Source organism: Melospiza georgiana, chromosome 11 (genome assembly GCF_028018845.1).
Source record: "Melospiza georgiana isolate bMelGeo1 chromosome 11, bMelGeo1.pri, whole genome shotgun sequence".
Classification (NCBI taxonomy): Eukaryota; Metazoa; Chordata; class Aves; order Passeriformes; family Passerellidae; genus Melospiza; species Melospiza georgiana.
This window is the reverse complement of record NC_080440.1, coordinates 19122584-19142519: the sequence shown is the minus strand read 5'-3', so window position 1 is coordinate 19142519 and position 19936 is coordinate 19122584. Positions and strand designations below refer to the sequence as shown.

The 19936-nt window shown below is 39.3% G+C and overlaps 1 protein-coding gene across 1 annotated transcript in view; it reads right to left on the bottom strand.

The window, feature by feature from the left end:
* SYN2 (synapsin II) overlaps positions 1–19936 on the bottom strand; it is a 194082-nt gene that overhangs the window by 14178 nt on the left and 159968 nt on the right. The window contains exons 9-10 of the mRNA XM_058031905.1: positions 18254–18356; positions 11658–11807 (exon numbers count right to left, since the gene is read on the bottom strand). Of these exons, the coding sequence (XP_057887888.1) occupies positions 11658–11807; positions 18254–18356 (253 nt within the window). The remainder of the gene's footprint in view (positions 1–11657; positions 11808–18253; positions 18357–19936) is intronic.

Here is a 19936-nt window from a genome sequence, read left to right as displayed (position 1 = left end):
AGAAGTTGTTGAACAAAAAATACTGGGAAGGACTTTAGTGGGATGCAGAACTCAAGTGAATTATTAATTAATAAAGTTGGCACAAAAAAAGTAGGTGTGGGCTACTAAAACCTGTAGATGATGCAGGGCTGGAAGACTGTGGGGCCAGAATATCCTAAAGAAAGAATGAAATGGATCAGTGGAGCTAAAAAATATTATAATAATTATAATATAATTACTAAAAATAATATAGAACATGTATTATATTATAATATCTATAGTATATATAATATATAATATAAAATATTACTTTATTTGCATATTATATTATATTATATTATATTATATTATATTATATTATATTATATTATATTATATTATATTATGTTAATAATTATGTTATTAATATAACTATAGTATTATAAAAATATAAAATATAATTATAATTTCTTCTGTAATAAGAAATAAATCAGTCACAAAGGCAGAGCTGACTCAGTAACTGAAATCTAATGGGAACGATTTGTGCAGTGAAAACCCCTCACAACTCAGTGCAGCTTTGGAAGAACCTATCTGCTTAGTTAGTAAAATAAAGGGGTTTTATGAACAGAAACTGGGGGCAGTTTCAAGCCAAAGGCCAAACCAAGACAAAATGAGTATAAACTGAATAAACCTGGGCTGCAAATAAGCCCATGCTGTGTAATTTAGCAAAGCATTGAAATCCTGCCGTGGAACATCCAAAAATACAGAATTTCTCAGTGACTTGTAGCTTCCTGCTTTATCCCCTCAGTGTGCAGTGAGTGGGGCTGGGGCATCCCTGGCTCAGACCTTCCCCTGGTGCAGGAGGCTGTGCCCAGGTGATGCAGCTGCCCCACTGTGTGAACAGGACCAGGAATGTTGGGTTATGCTTTTTTCTACCCAGAGACGGGGTAACTGAGAGGCATTTTAAAAACTTATTCTGTTTTCAGTCTCATGAGACAGTGCAGGTGTTATAATTCACACTACCATAATTCGAAGGTGACAATTTCCCAATTACAAAACACTATAAGTGTTTCTTAGTTTGTCAGCTTTTTGCTGTAGATACTTTAAAGCTAATAATCTAAAATTACTCCTCATAGGTCCTACTACAATGCATCTTTCATAGTTCTATTTATCTAAAGTATCTAGTCTTATTTACAAAACCATCCTTTAAAACTTTTTTTCTAACTCTATTTCTCTTTCAACAAATCTGTCTTATTCTAGAGCATTTCTAAGTCAACATTTCTTATCTCAAAGTTTACATATAAATGCATACTATGTAAGCCTTCTGTCAAGCCCTGAAAACTCTCTACAAATCCATTTCCCACAACAAATTTTGCTGTTTGCTGGTTTTTATATTCCCTGTGGAAAGAGAGAAACAGCTACAATGGAGAGATGAGATTTTAAAAATCCACCTTCCTGCTGTCTGTGCAAGGAGGGCAGCAAGAGAAGAGGTCTCTCCTTTTTACACAATTCTGGAGTTCTCTGTCCAGCCTCGTCCTTCTGCACTGAGGGAATCTGTGTGCAAAACACACTCAGCAAAAATGGGGCCAGCCTGGGGTTGCTTTGTGCTGAAGTTGTGATAAAGAATTCAAAAACTTCAAGCAGCTTTTGCTGTTGCCCAACTAAGTTTCCAAAGAACCTCTGCAGAACCTGTCATGGTGTTCCCCTGAATGGGAGGGAAATGCCTGCTCAGAGCAGAAAACAAGCTAAATAGTGAGAATTTTACTAGGAATAGTATTTTAAAAATGCACTGAAAAGGCCCTTAAAAAAAATTAAAGAGTATTCTAACTTGGATTTTACAGTCTGTTTTCCATTGCTAGATAACAAATTACTTCCCAGACAATGGCTTCCTTTTTGAAGCGGTCTTAAAAATAATTAAATCATAGAATGTTTTGGGTTGTGACGTTCAAGATCTTTTTTTTTTCCAAATAATCATTTTTTTCTTCAGCTGGAGAAAAAAGAGAGAGCAGAGCAGGTGGCTCAGGGCAGGTGAGCCCCCAGCAGGAGCTCAGTGCGGTTCTCATGGACACTCCAGTGTTTTCCTGAGATACTGGAACAGCTCAGTTCCCACTGTCCCTTCCAGCCCTATTTTCTGTTATTCTGCTGCACAAAAAATAAAACAACCCCATCTCTCAGTTTGCTGAGGTTTCTACAGAAACTTCTCAGGGAAAATGCATTTCTGAGGTGCCATCAGCTATGGAAGCTTTCTGCTTCCTTCCACAGCCAGGCAATAAAAAACAAGGATGCTTTTTGAATTTCTTCTTCAGCTCTTTTACTGCTTGAAGAAATCTGATTTCCAGTTGTGCTTTTGGAGCAGGGGACAGTGAAACCACGCAGTGGCACAGCAGCTTTGAGGCAGCTCTTTCCAGGAGAAGACAAAAACGAGGAGGGAATTTGGGATGGCAGCGAGCTCCCCCGTGTGCTGACACTGGGAGTGAAGGGAGCTTGGAGCAGGGAACAGCTCCAAAACATGGAAAAGCAGAAACAAGAGTCCGGGAGATGCAGGAGAACATCCTGGGACTGGCAAAGAGGATTTCTCTCACCTTTCCCAGCCTACAGAGGAACGTCCCCATTCTCAATGGGTCAGGTGGGGCTGGACAGTGCCAAAATCCTGTGCTGAGGGCTGGAGTTGTAGGGAAGCTTTGACCCCGAGCGCAGGGATTTTGGGTGATGCTGTGCTGTGTCTGCTCCTCCAGTTTTAACAAAAAGAAGGTTATTTTTATGGCTGCTTTGAAATGTGGGATGGCAAGAGATCCTGCATGAACAGGAGGAGCTTAAAGGATGCAGAAGTTCACCTTGCAGAGATCCATCACTACTGGATCCACTCAGAGTTGAAGTTTATCTTGGGAAATGAGAGAGGCTGGGAAAAAGATGCTGAAGCAACTTCAAGCTCAGTCTGAGAACCCCCATTTTGTGTTTTTAGGGTCACAGTGGAGTGTGAGGGGGCACTGAAAAGAGGCACTGGGTGAGACACCTGAGCTGTCCCTAAATGAAGTGAATTTTGGGGCTCTGGTGAGAACCAAACCCAAGAACCACCCACAGCTCCTCTTCTTGCTCCTCACGGTGCTGCTGCTGCCCTCAAACACCCTCAGGAGCTTTAGGGCTGCTCTGAGCTCTGAAAAGTCTCTGCTAGAAGCTGCAAGACCCTGGAGGGGGATTTTGAAGCAGCTGAGCACAAGTTTGCTCTGTTGGCAGCTCCACAAGTCCATCCCCACATTCCAGAGCTGGAAGTGTGGCTGTGTGCGAGGGCTGCTTATTTTTACTTTTTTTTCTATGGAAAAATCAAGAAAAATTGAAAATGAGCTGCTCTGGCTTTGGATTCTTCCATAATTTCTCTTGGTGCTTCTCCTGTTTAAAGATTTTGACACACATGGTCGTTATTGAAAATAAACCATGGCAGGGATTTATTCTGGGGAGAGGGACAGAATTCCTGCAAGTTAAACATGGAGAAAAGCCAACCCCCTCTGCTGAACTGGGCATGATTTAAAGGTCAGAGAAATCAAACAGAAAAGTCAAGTGGAGACAGGGAATAATAACAAAAAAAAAAAAAAAAAAAGTAGATAGAAAAAACCCACCAGGTTGGGGAAAGGAAGGGAGACCAAGGAAAAGCCTCCAAAAAAAAAAGGGATTTTTGTTTGGTTCAGCTTAAATAAAAAATCAGAGAGTAAAATAGATATAAAGTAATATAGATAATATATAATATATAATATAGATAGATTAAAATAGATAATAGATATATAATATAGATGGATTAAAATAGATAGAGTAAAATATATAATATATAATATATAATATATAATATATAATATATAATATATAATATATAATATATAATATATAATATATAATATATAATATATAATATATAATATATTATATATTATATATTATATATTATATATATTATATATTATATATTATATACTATATACTATATACTATATACTATATATCCTATCATATCATATCATATCATATCATATCATATCATAATAAAAAACCCAACAAAGGATGTTATCTATGATAGTAATGACAGCACCATGACAGAACAGAGAGTTTGTGTCTGTGGCAGCTTTTCCCTGCCCTGTGGCCATGGCCTCACTGCTGCCCTGGCTCTCTTTTGGAAAAAGATGGGATTTGCTCTAGATTGGAATGAGGAGAATTCCTGCAGTTTCCAAAATAACACCTGAGGGACCAAAAAGCTGCTTCTCACAGAAGTCTACCAGGAATAGACAGGCCCTTCCATCGTGGTGGGCTCAGGGTTATTTTACATCCCAAATATTTTCTTTTTCTTGAGGGGAAGGGACCATGGAGTGGCAGAATTCCCAACATCACTGGCAGGTTGGGAGATGATCAGGAGATCATCTGGCAGGAGGCAATAAAAAGTTAGGAAAAGCATCACTTTGTTGTGTGAATGAAGAGAAAAAGAGAATATTCATGTTGTTATGTTTAAAAGAAATGTGGAAAAGTATTTTTTTAAGTACAAGAATTGTTTTGTTTTTCAGTTTTACCAGTGCTTTGTGGCTTTCTGAATGAAAAAATCAGCACTAAGGTTGAAGCACTGGATCCTACAGACAATTGAGATCATCCAAATCCTCCTGGGCCTGAAGTCTGTCCCTGTCAGGGGCTTTTTCCTTTGGGATCCTCTTCTAACCAGTGCTTTGTGAGCAAATTTCTATCTTACCAAGCTTTGTTAACTTTTCTGAAGAAGTCATTTATTTTTCCAGGCACACTGCTGGTGATAGGCATTCAATATAGAGTACACAGAAATTAAAAATAAAAAATCAGGGTACACCCAGAAAACTTTATTTAATTTGGACATGTTTCTGTTGATGGAAATTTCTGTTTCTTGGTTGGAATTTTTGACCAAGTGACCCTAAACCTTTCACATATGACCTTTAGTGTATTTTTGTATAATCTTAAGGCCATCAGATCCCCTCAGAAGGGCACCCTTGGTTATTTCTTGGCAAGTTGAACCAAGCTGAGCAGGATACCCATTATCAGTGCTCTGATTAAATCACACTCCTTTTGCGGATACATTCACAGGTGAAATCCCAGAGTTTGCACAGATTTATCCCCAGTTATTTACCCGAGACTCAAACCCAGCTCTGAGCAGCTCCCTTGGCTCTCACTCCATCTGCTGGTGCAGGGGCTCAGGAAGGATTTTAAACCAATTATTTCCACTTTCACCATCACTTTGTCAGTACAATTCCTGCTCAGTTATTTGCATGTTGTGTCCTTATCAATATTAAAATTTTTAGGGTTTATTTTCCAGCATGAACTTTGTGTTTTTGATACATTGCAACACCTGCATGTGGAGCTCAAATGCTTAAAATAAATCACACTTTGTTAATGAAATAGGAACTGTTTCAAACACATGAACATCCCTCATGCAGCAGTTCCAGCTGGGTCCTGCCTCTCTTGGGCCTCTGTCCCTCACATGCAGAACCTGGGGTCTTGTTCAAGAGAGGACAAAATAACATCAGTGAAGGAAAAAAACCCCCTCCATCATTTTATACTTGTGATAAACAAATTTTACTGTGCCCCAGATGTGGCCTTTTACAAGGTTGTGGTGAGCTCAGGCTCCTACTTGTTTATTTTCTGCTGATTTTCTTAATTCCCTGTGTTTATATTGGGATCTAAAAGAGTAACAGCTGTTCTTTTATTTTCACTAACATAAAAACTAAGAGTTTAAAAGCCCCTTTTGATCAAAAGAGGCACACAAAGATAAACATTGTGTGTGTGTATATATACACACACACACACATATATATATACACAGTTATTTATGTGCACATTAATGTAGCCAATTAAAATATCTTCCACATTAAAATAATAATTAGAAAAGAAAGAAATGCATTAGAGCAATATGAGGAAAAATTTTCGAGTATGGAGCATTTCAGCTTTGTAAAATCTATAGAAAAATAAATTTTTAATGTGATACAGCTTATGGAACAGGATGTCATACATTGTAATAATAAATAATAGATTTATTGTATTTATTCCCAAAGTGGTTTACTGCAGAAGAGAAGCCACAAGGTGTCGCTGGGATGCAAATAACCAAAATACTGCAGTGAGGGGGCACCACCTCCAGCAAAAATGACAGTTTTCAGAACGGCTTTTGACTGAAATAACCTTTGGAACATGTTGCATTTCAGATTGTGTGATTTCTGTGCCTCGGCAATATTCTTCCTTGCTCTTTGTGAGTTTTGATGCCAATGGTTTAGATTCTCTACCTATACTTTTAGGAAGGCAAGAAAAAGTATTTTAATAAGAAATGTAATTTATCTTACCAAGGATTATGATTTAAAAGGACTTTTATGGACAATAGACTAATGCTGTATTCTCCATTTCCAAATAACTCCATGAGGAGATCCTTCCCAATTAAATGTAATCCCTTTAGCTAAGATCAAACTCAATAACTGCATTTTCTGGTCATCATCAAAACTTCAGGTTGGAAGCAATTTGCTGCTCATCAGAAGTATTATCCTTTAAAAATTCCACTAAATCCAAGACATGGAAGTGAGAGAGCTGTGGCTGATCCTATGAAAATCCAGGAGCAGGGAGTTTGCTGGTGGATTAATTATCTCTCTGGAATTCCCACATTTGTTACTTACACTATGTCCACGTGTGGTTCAATTTTCTCTCTGCACATGGGACAATAAAAGTGGATAATCTGCGGCATGGAAATGGAGAATACACAGATTATGATTGGTTTATTAGCCCTGTGCCACTCCTTTCTTTGTCAGCACACAGAACCAGGATGTGGCTGGGAATGCTCTGCTCTCTCTGATGTCACCAGGCCACGGGCATCGTGCCTCTGGAGCACCAATTCCTTCCTTCTTTCCTCCCATTGAGGAAATAAATCCCTTATTCCTTCATGGGTAATGCAACAGGACTGAATGGACATTTCCCTAACAGGATTTCCCTCAGCCTCAGCTGCTCACACACCCACAAACATTTGCATTTATGGTGATTCTCATGGGCAATGTCATTTTCTCTGCAGAATTTCCTCCAGCACAATTCACCTCAGGGCCTGACAGGCAGCTCTGAGTGGGTGTTTGACCATCATTATTGTTTTATACACAAATATTATGGTCAAGGAACAAGCTCTGCAAACCCAGAGCAGAGTCAATTTTCTTGCTTTTTATGGAAAATTTGAAAGACACTTCTCTAAAAATCTGTCAAAAGTAGTCAAAGCGGTTAGAAAATATGGGAAATCCACAATTTTGTTGCCTGCAAGTAGAGCAGGTTTGTTTATGGAAAACTTTTAAAATCCCATTCCTAGATAAAGTTCCATTTTCAGCATGGTGTGGGGTGAAACAAATGATCATGATTTAAATAACAGAAACAGCTTCATTTTGATGGATTTTTTTTACCAAAACAGGTGGAATTTCTGAGGGTCCAAATCTCCTCCTGCCCAACTTCTCTGCCCTCTGTGCACCAGCAGCACTTGCTACAGAGTCTGGGCAAGAGTTTGCAGATAAATAAACAAATAACACAGAAACACCATATTTAAGAAATCTCCCCATTCAGATATCTCAGGTTTAATGGGTTTAACAATCCCAGCCCTGCCCTGGGAGGTTTCCCTCTGGAATTTGCTCTCCTGGCTCTGTGAGAGGAGAGCTTTGCCAGAGCACTGCAGGGCCAACCATCCCCACCAGGACTTGGCTGCCCAGTGCCAAACAAAGGCTGATTTTCTCAATCATTGATTTGTTTCCTGATGGATGCTTAATTGCAGTGGGGCTGACCACTGTGGGCATTCAGAAATTGAGGTATGTTTTTATGTACAGTCACCCAGTCTGGACTGACTAAAATAGAAACACTTCTGAAAACTCCCAGATAATAAAGAAATTCAGAACCTGGCACACCTGGAACTGCATTATTGAGCACAGGCTGCTCATTTAAAAGCAGAAGCAGCAAAACTCAGCAATTACTCTTTGATAGCTCCAGTATTTTGGTTTGAAAATGTGCACAGATTTGATTTGGGATAAATTAGTGGCTTTGCATTTTGTGTCACCTGTAGAAATGGGCAATTCTGCCCTGCAGATGAACTGGCTGTTTCTCAAGAATGGGAAATAATTTCTTACATTAGGAAAGACTGTTCAAAAGTGAAAGGGGCAGTTTTGTTTCAACAGGCTGATTTTACTCTTAGCAAAACCCAGCTAAAAATTAACTGTGCATGAGGAGTTGTTTGCTTTAAATCCTTCAAATGTGTCTCATGATTTTCCCCTAAAGCTGGGAAGATTTATGGGTATTTGCAAATGGAATCTTCAGCAGAAAATTAAGTCCCCATTTCCTACCCTAAATGGTAGAACAAGGCCAATTTTAAGAGTCTGATAAACTGAGAGTAAAACTAACAGATATTGCAAATATTCTGAAGGACTGTCTCTGGTTTTCACTGCATTTTTTTGCTCAAGTGCAATCCCCAAATGTAAAATAAGCTAAGGAAAAGAAGTTTAATGTGGAATAACATCTTGTTGCCATCAGCAAGGGCTGAATCCTTCAGGAATAACCTAAACTAAAAAGAACCAACAAGAATTCCACCATGCCAGAATATTGTCTCTGCATCCATCCCAAACTCTGGTTTGAGAACAAAAACTCCTTTCCATGGACATGCTGAGTGACAGCAATGACTGAGGAACTTAGGAAACTTCTAAAAATGCTCCTTGGATCCTGCTTTCATTCTGGACTCAGGTGGGCAGGTTTTCTTTGGGAATGATTGGGAATTTTATTTACATCCAACAAACAGCCAGCTCCTTTGGATGACAGCAGTAACACTGAGCCCTGCTCCTCCCCTGGCTGCTCTGAAATCCAGGACAGCCTACCCAAGACCTTATATTTTTCCCCAAAATGTGAAATATCAAATATGAATCTATTCATGTGACAGGCAAGTCTGTTACTACTTTAAATTTTGATTTGTGTTGCCTTGTATTGACTGGATAACTCTAAATTTGCCTCTTTGCTTCATTTTAGTATCTGTTGCTCCTAAAAGGAACTATTTTGGCAAAAGGGGATTTATTTTTTCCCTTTCTTTCCCTCTCAGCGCCCTTTTTACAATGGACTTGAGTCATGTTGGATGGAAACTTCTCCATTGTATGTGGTTCTGTGGCTGCAACAATTTTGTGCTTAGTTTCAAGTGGCTGCAGCATAAATAGAAGCCACACCACTTATTTTTTCATGTGGGATGGGGTATTTTTATATCTTAAAGCATGGTGAGGTATTTGAAGAACAAATTAGTCACTCTGCCTCAAGAACTGGTCTGTCTGAGGTAGGCCACAAAATTGTTCTCAAATTGTTTACCTGGTGTGGAGCCTGCTGGGAGCAAAAATAGATCCTTGATTTAGGCTTGGTGTTTGGTTATTTAGGCTTGGTAATTCCTGGCTTACAGTTTGGCTGGTTCTGGTGTTCAGCTGATGCCTGTGGAGTGAGGAGGGGCAGGGCAGCACCAAAACCCTTCACAGGTCATGGGCAGGGTGGATTTGGTTCTATTTCACCCACAAACTCTTCCAGCTCCTCACCACCCTCGTTCCAAAGAGCTGATGTCTAATCTAAATATATTTCAGTCTAAAGTCATCCCCCTGCTCCTCAGTCCTGGCAATAAAAGGGATTTATAGGCCCTTTTAAAATACAACCCCCCCAGGTCAGCACTTGTTACTGGCTTCTATTTAATTCCACACAATCCCTTACCCTGCAAATCCACACCTCTCCCAAATTTTCTGTTCTTTTACAAAAACACCGCATTCCCCAAAGTTATTAAAAGGATCACTCCAATGTTCCTAAAACATGGAAATGGAAACAGAAACACAAAGGTGGTTCCTGGGAGCCAGCTGGGCCACGGGCAGAATTCTTCATCCACACACTTTAACTGTCAGGCCATGCAAGATAAAATAAATGAAATATGCATCTGTTTACAACCTTTGGCCCATGTCTTCTACTGTGCTGAACATATTTCAGGAGCTTCCTAGATTTCTGAGGCATTTTCATGAATTGCAGCACATTAAAAAAATATTATAACCTCAATTATTTCTCACAAGAACAAGAATTATTCAGTATTATTTTTGACATCTTCAGAGCAAGCATGTTCTATGACAGTGCTCCTTAGATTTCCATGATATTTTATATATGGGGCTGAAAGGAAGCAGTACAGAGCCTGGTAATTCCCTGAACTCACAGGCAGGAATACAGCAATACTTGCACTTCTTGATTCTGTCTGGAGACAATCTCTTTGAAATAGAACAAACTGATAAAATGAGTTGGTAAATTCCCAAATCCTTGAGGTTCCACAGGTGTCTGAATTCTTGGAGGAAAACTTTGTGCTTAAAATGATAGACCAAGATGCTCTATTTTAACTCAATCTTCCACTATAATGAATATATTCCAGGAGCTTCCTAGATTTCTAAGGCATTTTCATGAATTGCAGCACATTAAAAAAATATAACCTCATTAATTTCTCACAAGAACAAGAATTATTCAGTATTATTTTTGACATCTTCAGAGCAAGCATGTTCTATGACAGTGCTCCTTAGATTTCCATGATATTTTATATATGGGGCTGAAAGGAAGCAGTACAGAGCCTGGTAATTCCCTGAACTCACAGGCAGGAATACAGCAATACTTGCACTTCTTGATTCTGTCTGGAGACAATCTCTTTGAAATAGAACAAACTGATAAAATGTGTTGGTAAGCTCTCAAATCCTTGAGGTTCCACAGGTGTTGGAATTCTTGGAGGAAAACTTTGTGCCTAAAACTATAGAACTTTGTGCTTAAAATGATAGACCAAGATGCTCTGTTGTAACTGAATCTTCTACTATGCTGAACTTATTTCAGGAGCTTCCTAGATTTCTGAGGTATTTTCAGGAATTGTAGCACATTAAAAAAATATTATAACCTCAATTATTTCTCACAAGAACAAGAATTATTCAGTATTATTTTTGACATCCTCAGTAAAAGGGTTTTCTATGGCAGTGCTCCTTAGTATTTCCATGATATTTTATATATGGGACTGAAATGAGCCTGGTAATTCCCTGAAACCATGGGTAGAAACACAGCAATACTTGCACTTCTTGATTCCATCTGGAGACAATCTCTTTGAAATAGAACAAACTGATAAAATGTGTTGGAAAATTCCCAAATCCTTGAGGTTCCACAGGTGTCTGAATTCTTGGAGGAAAACTTTGTGCTTAAAATGATAGACCAAGATGCTCTATTTTAACTCAATCTTCCACTATAATGAACATATTCCAGGAGCTTCCTAGATTTCTAAGGCATTTTCATGAATTGTAGCACATTAAAAAAAAGATTATAACCTCATTAATTTCTCACAAGAGCAAGAATTATTCAGTATTATTTTTTGACATCCTCAGTAAAAGGGTTTTCTATGACAGTGCTCCTTAGTTTTTCCATTATATTTTATATATGGGACTGAATTGAGCCGTACAGAGCCTGGTAATTCCCTGAATCCACAGGTAGAAAAACAATAACACTTTAATTTCTTGATTACATCTAGAGACAATCTGTTTGAAATGTAACAAACTGATAAAATGTGTTGGTAATTCCCAAATCCTTGAGGTTCCACAGGTGTCCAAAAAACTTTGTGCTTAAAACGATAGACCAAGATGCTGTTTTTAAAATTGAATTTAAATTAAATTTTATCCTACCTGAGGCTGCTGAGTGGCAGTGGGTCTCTGAGGAGATGGAATAGGAGTTTTGGACAACATTTGGTTCATTTTGCTTACGACTAACTCGGTGATGTGCTGCCTGTCTTCAGCCTGGTGCTCCCCAATCAGGGGCATGGCACAGTCCATCACCTGCAAAATGCAACGGGACATCAGTGCTGGGAAGGAAATCCTCCTCATCTTTGCAGGACGTGCATTTACAGCAGTGCTTTCAGCAGAAGTACACAGGAATTACAGGCATTATGTGTTCCATCAGAAAATAAACAAGAGAGCAGCAACTTTGCAATGCCTCCCACCAAATGGGAGGAGAAAACCTTCCAGAAAAAGCTTCACTTCACACCTGGGCACACACCAGGGAACAGGGCTGATAAGGTACAATGAGATTTCTCAGGCTGTGCAGCGATCTGCAGGAATTTCAGCTGAGGTTTCCTCCTTTCCCTGATTTTGGGGCCCACTCCACTTTCAGGAGCTGAATTATCCCAGGGAAATGCAGAGTTAAACTTCAGCTCCCTGCCAGTTTGTGGAGTTTTGCTAGGGAGATCTGGATCCTTATTGATTCATGAAAAACTTCAAAACTTTTTAAGTTTTCAATGAATTACCCTTTGTTCTTATTGATAATTTTTAAAAAAGTAGTGTGGCTGCAAAGAATAAGAATTTCTACAGAGAAAGCAGGATGGCAGAGAGGCAGATAAAAATGGGCACAATTCCATTCTGAACATGACAGGTTAATAGTGCTCTGTGGTTATTTATCACACCCATTCTGCTGAATAAAACCAATACTGAATCCTGCCACTTCAGTGGGTCCCAAGCACTTGTTATTTCTCCAGAATATTTGTTATTTCTCCAGAATATTTGTTGTTTCTCCAGAATATTTGTTATTTCTCCAGTGTATCCACTTCTGTGGATATCTGTGTTTGTTTCAGGGGAAACAAGAGCATAACATAACCCCAGCAGTCATTCACAAGGGCACTGGGCATTCCTGCTTAGAAAAATAATAGGATTTCATTCACTTTTGAGAAATTGCAGTTCTTTTTGCATGTGCACCAGGGCATGTCCATGTCACCTGCAGTGACTCTGGTGTTTCCCACAGGTCTGGGTGGAAGAATTTTGTTATCTGAGGGGTGCACAGGGATCAGTCTGAAGAGCAGGAACACACCCACATTGCATGGAAGGGGTTTAGAGGCAGCAAAACTCTTCTCAATCCCTCCACAGAACATCTCCTTTATTAACAAAGAGCAGAGTTTTGCCTTCCTTCTTTTAGGTTTTCAAGAGGTTCTAGGAATGAAACACAGAAGTTGGATGTTTAAAGGGATATTTGGATTTAAAAGAACATTGCACCTTGCAGTAGTTGGGAAGGATTTATTGTTTATAAATAATATAAATTTTGAGCTTTGCAAATTATGATGAGAGCTATAGAAATTCTGAGTGACAAAGGAAGATTTTGTTCCAATAATGGGATTAGCTTGTAGTCCCAAATAATTTCCATGATTCTTCTGTTTGTTCATTTACAAGATTCACTGGCATCGCGTGCTGGCAACCAAAATGTTGGCAATGTTTGAGCTGGGATTTTCAGATTTAGGAGGTCTCTGAGCTTCCTCACAGCCAAAAGGCTTGAAAATAACCCCAGAGTAAACAATGCACAATAATTGAACTGCAGAACAAATGTTTCCTTAGAAATGAATGATTGGTTTTGACTCTAGGGCCACACCAGCAGCAGAGATGTTTAATAAGTACACTGAAAGGTTTTTTAAAGTTTACCATCTTTTTTAACAACCGTAGATTTAAGTGGAAAATTCCATTAATTAAGAGAAGAGTTGATCAACCATTAAGAGTTGATATTTCTGGAGGGGTAAAATGTAATCTTGCGGGTTGAGCGTCTCTTTAATATTAATTTCTGCTCACTTACTTCTATTTTAAAAATTGTAAAAACATGTTAAAGATCCATTCCTTGTATCCTGAGCTGTTTCTTGTGAGAGGAATTTGCTTGGTGCCAGGGCTGTGGAGTGTTAATGATGACTGAATACAGAATGTTTGGGTATGAAAGGCATTGGATGTTTGGTTCTTCACTGCAAACCATCTGATTTTCAGAGCAGGAGTGATGTCTTGGCTCTGAAAAAATCTGTTTTAATGAGAGTTTTTTTAAAAAATATGCACCATAGGGTGTAGATGAGCCCCCCTCTTACCCAACATCAGTTTAAAGTTTCACAAGCAAAGAAAAAAACCCCTTGGTTTACCATGCACTTGCATTAAAACAATTACTTGGAATGACTGTGAAATAAATTATCTCCAATAAATCCTGCCAAAGGATTAGGCAGGATTAAGATCTGGAGGATTGGGTTTGGACTGAATTTTTGCTCTCAAGCACTTCCACAACTGCAGGTTCACACATCAGCTTCCTTTGGGAGGTACTGCCATGCTGTGTGGCAGAACTGGTGGGAAAAGTGAAAATAAGGAGCCTGGAGGTGCCAGATCTTCGTGGCCACTCCAGCAGAGAGGTTGTTACACTCCTTGAGTAAAGAATTTTCAGGCATAGTCACAAATTGAGGCAGATTCAAACAGATTTGGCATTAAAACCAGAGCCATTTGTCCTTATCAGTCTCTCATCACTTGGACAGGTTTTGACCTTGTTAAAATCCTTGGGTTTGTTGCCACAGGGGCATAAATATTGTTGGCCAAAGAAGTGGCAACAGAGCACCTCTGGCACCCCCTGAGATCCAGGTGGATGCTCTCATGGTGATTTTTTGGTGTATTTTCTTTTCCTTTCACAGAATACAGTCAATTTTCATTCCTGGTACAAGATTTAATGACAACTGTTTTATATTTTTGTTTTATATAAATGTATCTTAAGAATATTTTGGGCAACACCAACAGCTTTTAAATCCTGTGAGTGATTACAGGAATGTCAGGCTGGCATTTCCCCCCCCCCCAGAAGATTTGACAAAGTTTAAACACACACAAAGCTCCCTGTTTATAAACAGTCTATTTACAGCCTGTGCTAGATTTAAAATCTCATTTAAACCCAGCCAGTTTTTCGTTCAGCATATAGTTCAGCTATTTAAAATATTGGAGTTTCCCACTAAGAGGATTTCAGAGAAAAAAAAAAAAAGAGACATCTGTAATTTATAAAATCAAATACATTCCTTTTGCAGATGCCAGTAAAAACATGGGTGACTATGAATTACAGTCCCTTAATTCATATCTCTGTGAAATTGCATTTTTATATCAATTTACTTTCATTTCAGTGGCCAGTTCTTTGGGATGAATTTCTCTTATCACCCAGGGACTGACTGTAAATATTAGTGGGAAAGGTGAATAGATAAAATTTGGGTACAAGACTGAGACTGGCAACACAAAGAAGAGAAAGTCTGTAATTAGGAAGGGAAATGGGATTTCTAAAGGAGCCAGAGCAATTATAAAATATCAGTAATTGCAAAGTGATCGTGCTGTTTGAAGGAGAAATTCCCACACCCAGCTCAGCTGCTCACCCCAAGGATTGGGATGTGCTGGGCAGAGATTTGGGAAGGGCTGGGAAAGGCAGAGCTGGGCAGGCTAAAGGAAGGGCAAAGGTAAAGAGTCCTGTGGATAAAGTGGGAAAAGGCATTTCCCAGGATGCTGAAATACAAGAGGAACACGCTGGAGCAGCCAGGGGGCTGTCAGTCAGTCAGTCTGGCAGGACAGATGGATCTCCTGAGGGAAAAGCCCAGGAATTCCAGGAGAAAACAGGACAAATGGTAAGTACAGGGGAAGGGGGAGTTAAATCAGGGTGATTTGGAAGGTCCATGCTTGGCAGAGTGAGAACTGGGCAAAACCATTCCCTTTGGTGGGTGAGTACAGCAATGCTCCAGAGCAGAAATTAAGAGAGACTTCTGAGTTTATCAGTGATTACAGCTGGATTTAACTCCCTCCCTGAGCTGAGCAGAGGAATTCTGTCCTGGATGGCAGCACAGGAGAAGTAGCCGAGCTTCTGAAGAATTTGAGGCCAAGAGCAGAACTTTCCATACAACTGTGCACAAACACTGTTTCTTCATTTCCTCTGCTGGTTTCCAGTGAAAGTTTTCTTCTTGAAATCCTTTCTAAGTCAAAAACACCACTTGGGAGCCTATTTTAACTTAGCTCAGGGCAAAATGAAGCAAGTGGGAAAGACACCTGCAGCAGCCCATTTAATCTAAAACAAAATTTGGGAGACTTCTGGGAGGCCACTCTGAAGGATTCTCTTCCATTTGTTCTCTTTTACTGCTCTCATCACCACCCTGAGCTTTTATTGACTTTCCTAGAGCTTTGCTTTTCCAAGAATGAAACAGGAAAGATAATATTCAGTGGGATCAGAAATATAAACAATTCTCTGCTCCTTCTAGCACTGAAACCTCAGAAGTGTTAATTTTAAAAGGGGAAAAGTCCTTATATTTAAGAAGTTAAAAGTTTAATGGACCTTGATTTGATGTCTCATCAGGAAGAAGAGGGGAGGCAAAAATTGCTGCATGCTGCAGTGATGTGTTCATAAAATCCTGTTTCTACAGCTTGTCTGATGCTTGGCAGCTGAGAATTCCCACTGAGGGGGAAAGAACAACACCAAATGAAGAGATGAGGCTGTTACACAAAATCATAACTTGGCTCTCATCCTGATCACCCTGACAGCCCCTCTGCTTAGCTGAGCCATCCTTTAATTAGTTCATTCCTCCCCAGCAGGAGTTGGGAGCCAGTTCCTTGGAGTGGGACAGGAAGAACCACTGTGTTCCTCTGGAGGAGGCAGTTTTGCCCAGGGAACCACACCAGGTTTAGAAAAGGCAAAAATCTCTTACATTTCCCACCTGAAAATCTACAAAGAGCCCAAACCTCCACAGAACAACACAGGTGGCTTTGGGCTTGAATAATAATTAATAATTTTGTCAAAATTTAATAATTTTGTCGTTTTCGGCAAATCTGGAGATGACATTTTTCTGGAGAGCAGAAAACTGGTCTGGATATGTGAAGAAAACTTGGAATTCTCCCCTAATTCCCATTCCCTCCCAGGGTAGGTGACACACAACTGGAGGTGACACTGGCTGAATGTGCCAAGTGAAAATCAGCAAGAACAAATCTGCCAATGTTATTTCACCCATTAGGAAATCTGTGTGTTCCTTGTCAGGTGAGTTCTGCAGGATTAAGGTGTCAGTGGTACCCAAATCCTCATTTTTTCCTTGTTTTTTCCTAATTTTTTCTCATTTTTCCCTCATTTTTTTCCTCATTTTTTCCTCATTTTCCCCCTCATTTTTTCCTCCTTTACTCCTCATCTTTTCCTGGAGCTGCAGCCCAGGATTTCTGGACTGCCTGTCCTGCTCAGCTCTCTCGAGTGCACCGTGCACGTGCCAGCCTTAATAACTTTTATTTTCCCATGCTGAAAGAACACAAAAGGAGAAAATTCTCCCTATCTTGGTGCAGACAGTTTTCCACTCCTCATTGTAGCCCAGAATTCTGTTAAAATTGCAGTGTAAGAACTGTTGATATCCTAATTTTTCCAGATGTTCTGGTGGATGTGAACTTTGCAAACAGCCCCACATTTCAATGTCTTTTACAGATTCTAAATGTCCTTGCTGATGAGCATTCCCATCTCCAGGACAATTCAGCTGATTCCAGACAACAGCAGGAATTATCACACTTCCATCCACTCTTTTTATTTCTTTTTTTTTTTTTTAATTGCAAGGTCTATTCTGCACCCTGATTAAAATGCTCTGCAGCTCTGAGAATTCTGGGCTTTAGAAATTATGTCTGACTGTGGCATGGAAAATCAAGGGATTTGTTGAGTAGCAGTCTCAGTCAATTATAGAATTTGCAGTGGTTATTTAATTTTTTTAAATTAAAAAAGCTGCCCTTTTAAAGCAGCTTTTTTAATTTAAAGCTTGCCCTTTTTGCTTTATCAGTTTTTTTGGAGTGAGGAGATTCTGGAGATCCTTGCCCACCTCCTGAATAAAATTCTAGGAACGTGGAAGGTGCTGAATAAATGGTGATAGGAAAGTGATGATAACTTGTTTTATGGCTGCACAAAATGATATTTCTCCATAAAAAAAAAAAAAAACCTCAAAGGAAATGAAAAACTTCAACTTTTCAAAATTACCTACAGCAGAAACTTCTGATTCATGAGGATTCAGATCTTCAGGGCAATATTTAGGCTACAAAAAAAAGTAAAGTTGTTTCCACTTCATCCTTAATCTCCCTTTCCAGTGCAAGGTATAATTTTGTTGGGGTTCCCTTGGGATGGTGCTATCTATAAACCTTCCTGGAAAAGCTGCTGAGGCTGCTCAGGAAAGAAACCATCAGGGTTGGCAAAATGTGCCATCCACATTTGGCTTTGTTTTGCACTTTGTGTACATTTCCTCCAACACCAGAAGACATTCCCATCCATAGGGTTACATTTTCCAGCAAGTTTTGCCACTAATTTGGACCTGTGGCTTTGTATCATGTTTGAAACAGTGCTCAAAAATACACAGCCTTGCCTGAAACACAAATAAGGCAATGCCCAGCTATCAGAAAGGTTCTTTCCTTGGCTGTTTGTAATATGTAAAGGCAGATATTTAAAAAAAAAAAAAAGCAGGATTTCTTACCTCAAAAATATAATCTTTTCCATCCTTCCCATGTACAGCTTTAACAGCACAGATGTCCAAGCCACCAAATATTTCAGAACAGGTGTCAACCCAAAGCTTGTACCTGTTTCACAAAAATAATTTGCTCTGTGAGTGTCTCATCAGGCTCTTGATTTTCTAGAGGCTCACCTAATAACATATTTAATGTCACATTCAGAATTTTCACTTCATTAAATTCAGAATTTCCACTACATTGGATGGGTCTGGCTCCTGTATCAGGAAAATGAGTGAGGCACCATCCTAGATTGTGGCCCAATGTTTTCTAATGGAGCCAGGATGGTTTTATTCCTACAGCACTGAGCAAAAGGAGAAACCCAGGCAGGAAAACCGTGCAGGTGATGCAAAAGGACAAAAATATGGCATGATGGGGGCTGTGGAGCATGCAGACAAGGGGTATGTTCTTCATGTAGGGTTATAGACAACTACAGCACAACCCAAGTGGAATTTAAATAATTCCAAAGAATTCTACAACTCCTAAAAAGGCAATTTCATACAGAGTTGGGCACGAAAATTCTTCAGTTTATTTTGTAATGTCATGGTAAGAGACTGAGGGTGGACTCTTCACCCATCCTACCAGCAGCAATATGATTTATTTTCATTTTTTCTCCATGAATAGAGAGATTATCTGACCAACAAGGGGGTGGGGAAAGATTTATTTATATAAGAAGAGTGAGGCAGTTCCTGTGATTCCTGTAGCACAAGCTCTGAGAGCCCAAAGACAAGGACACCAAAGGCACTGGGAATGTTCAGTGACTCCAGCAGGGTGGGCAGGGAGGAAATGATCCTGCAGTGATGCAGGCTGATGTCACCAACTGAAGGGCATCATTGGCTAAACAACCCCATTTTTAAAGCGTTCATTGATCATGAATTTTCCTCTTGGCTCACTGCTGAGTCTAAAGCAGAGCTATTTCCTCTTCCAGCCCCTCTCCTGCTCCGGTCCTGATGATGGATTTGCCACCTCATAGTATTTTCCACAGAAAAAAAAAACCTCTGCTGTAATAAACAAAGGATTTGATTTCATTGTGGGATCAAAGGAAATTCCTTGCTGGGCTGAGAGTCTGATTCATGTATAAATATCTTCAGTAACAGCATCCTTTCCAAGTAAACTTATTAAGTCACATTCTTGATATTTTCTTATATCTAATCTGTTCCAATGGAAAAGTTTTTCTTTTAAGCAGAATACAAAGAAATTGATTTGAAAAGATCCTGATGGTAATATCTTAGCAATGAAAATAACTTTTTTTTCCTGTGAGAAACATGGTTTTTGTCCAATATAAGAGGGTTTTTTGGATGCCTGACAAATTCAACATCTGTAGATGCACTGGCTGCCTGGACTTTTTGCATGCACTTGCTTATAAATAATTTACTCTTTTTTTGGCTGTAAAATATTGTGTATCTTAGAAAGTCACAGGGACAACAAAACTTGTCTTGAACAGTAAATATCTGGACTCGAAATGGAAACAACGCCGAGGACATTTTCTCTAAAACACTGCAACATCAATCAGATTTATGAAAGTATATTTAATAGCCCATCTTCTGCCAACAAACACAGAGCTGGAAAAATCCATTCGGGAAGAGAGGTTTTGGATGGAGCAGCCTGGAGTGTTTGAAACCCAAGGCTTGCACAGTGGGTTTGACAAAAGG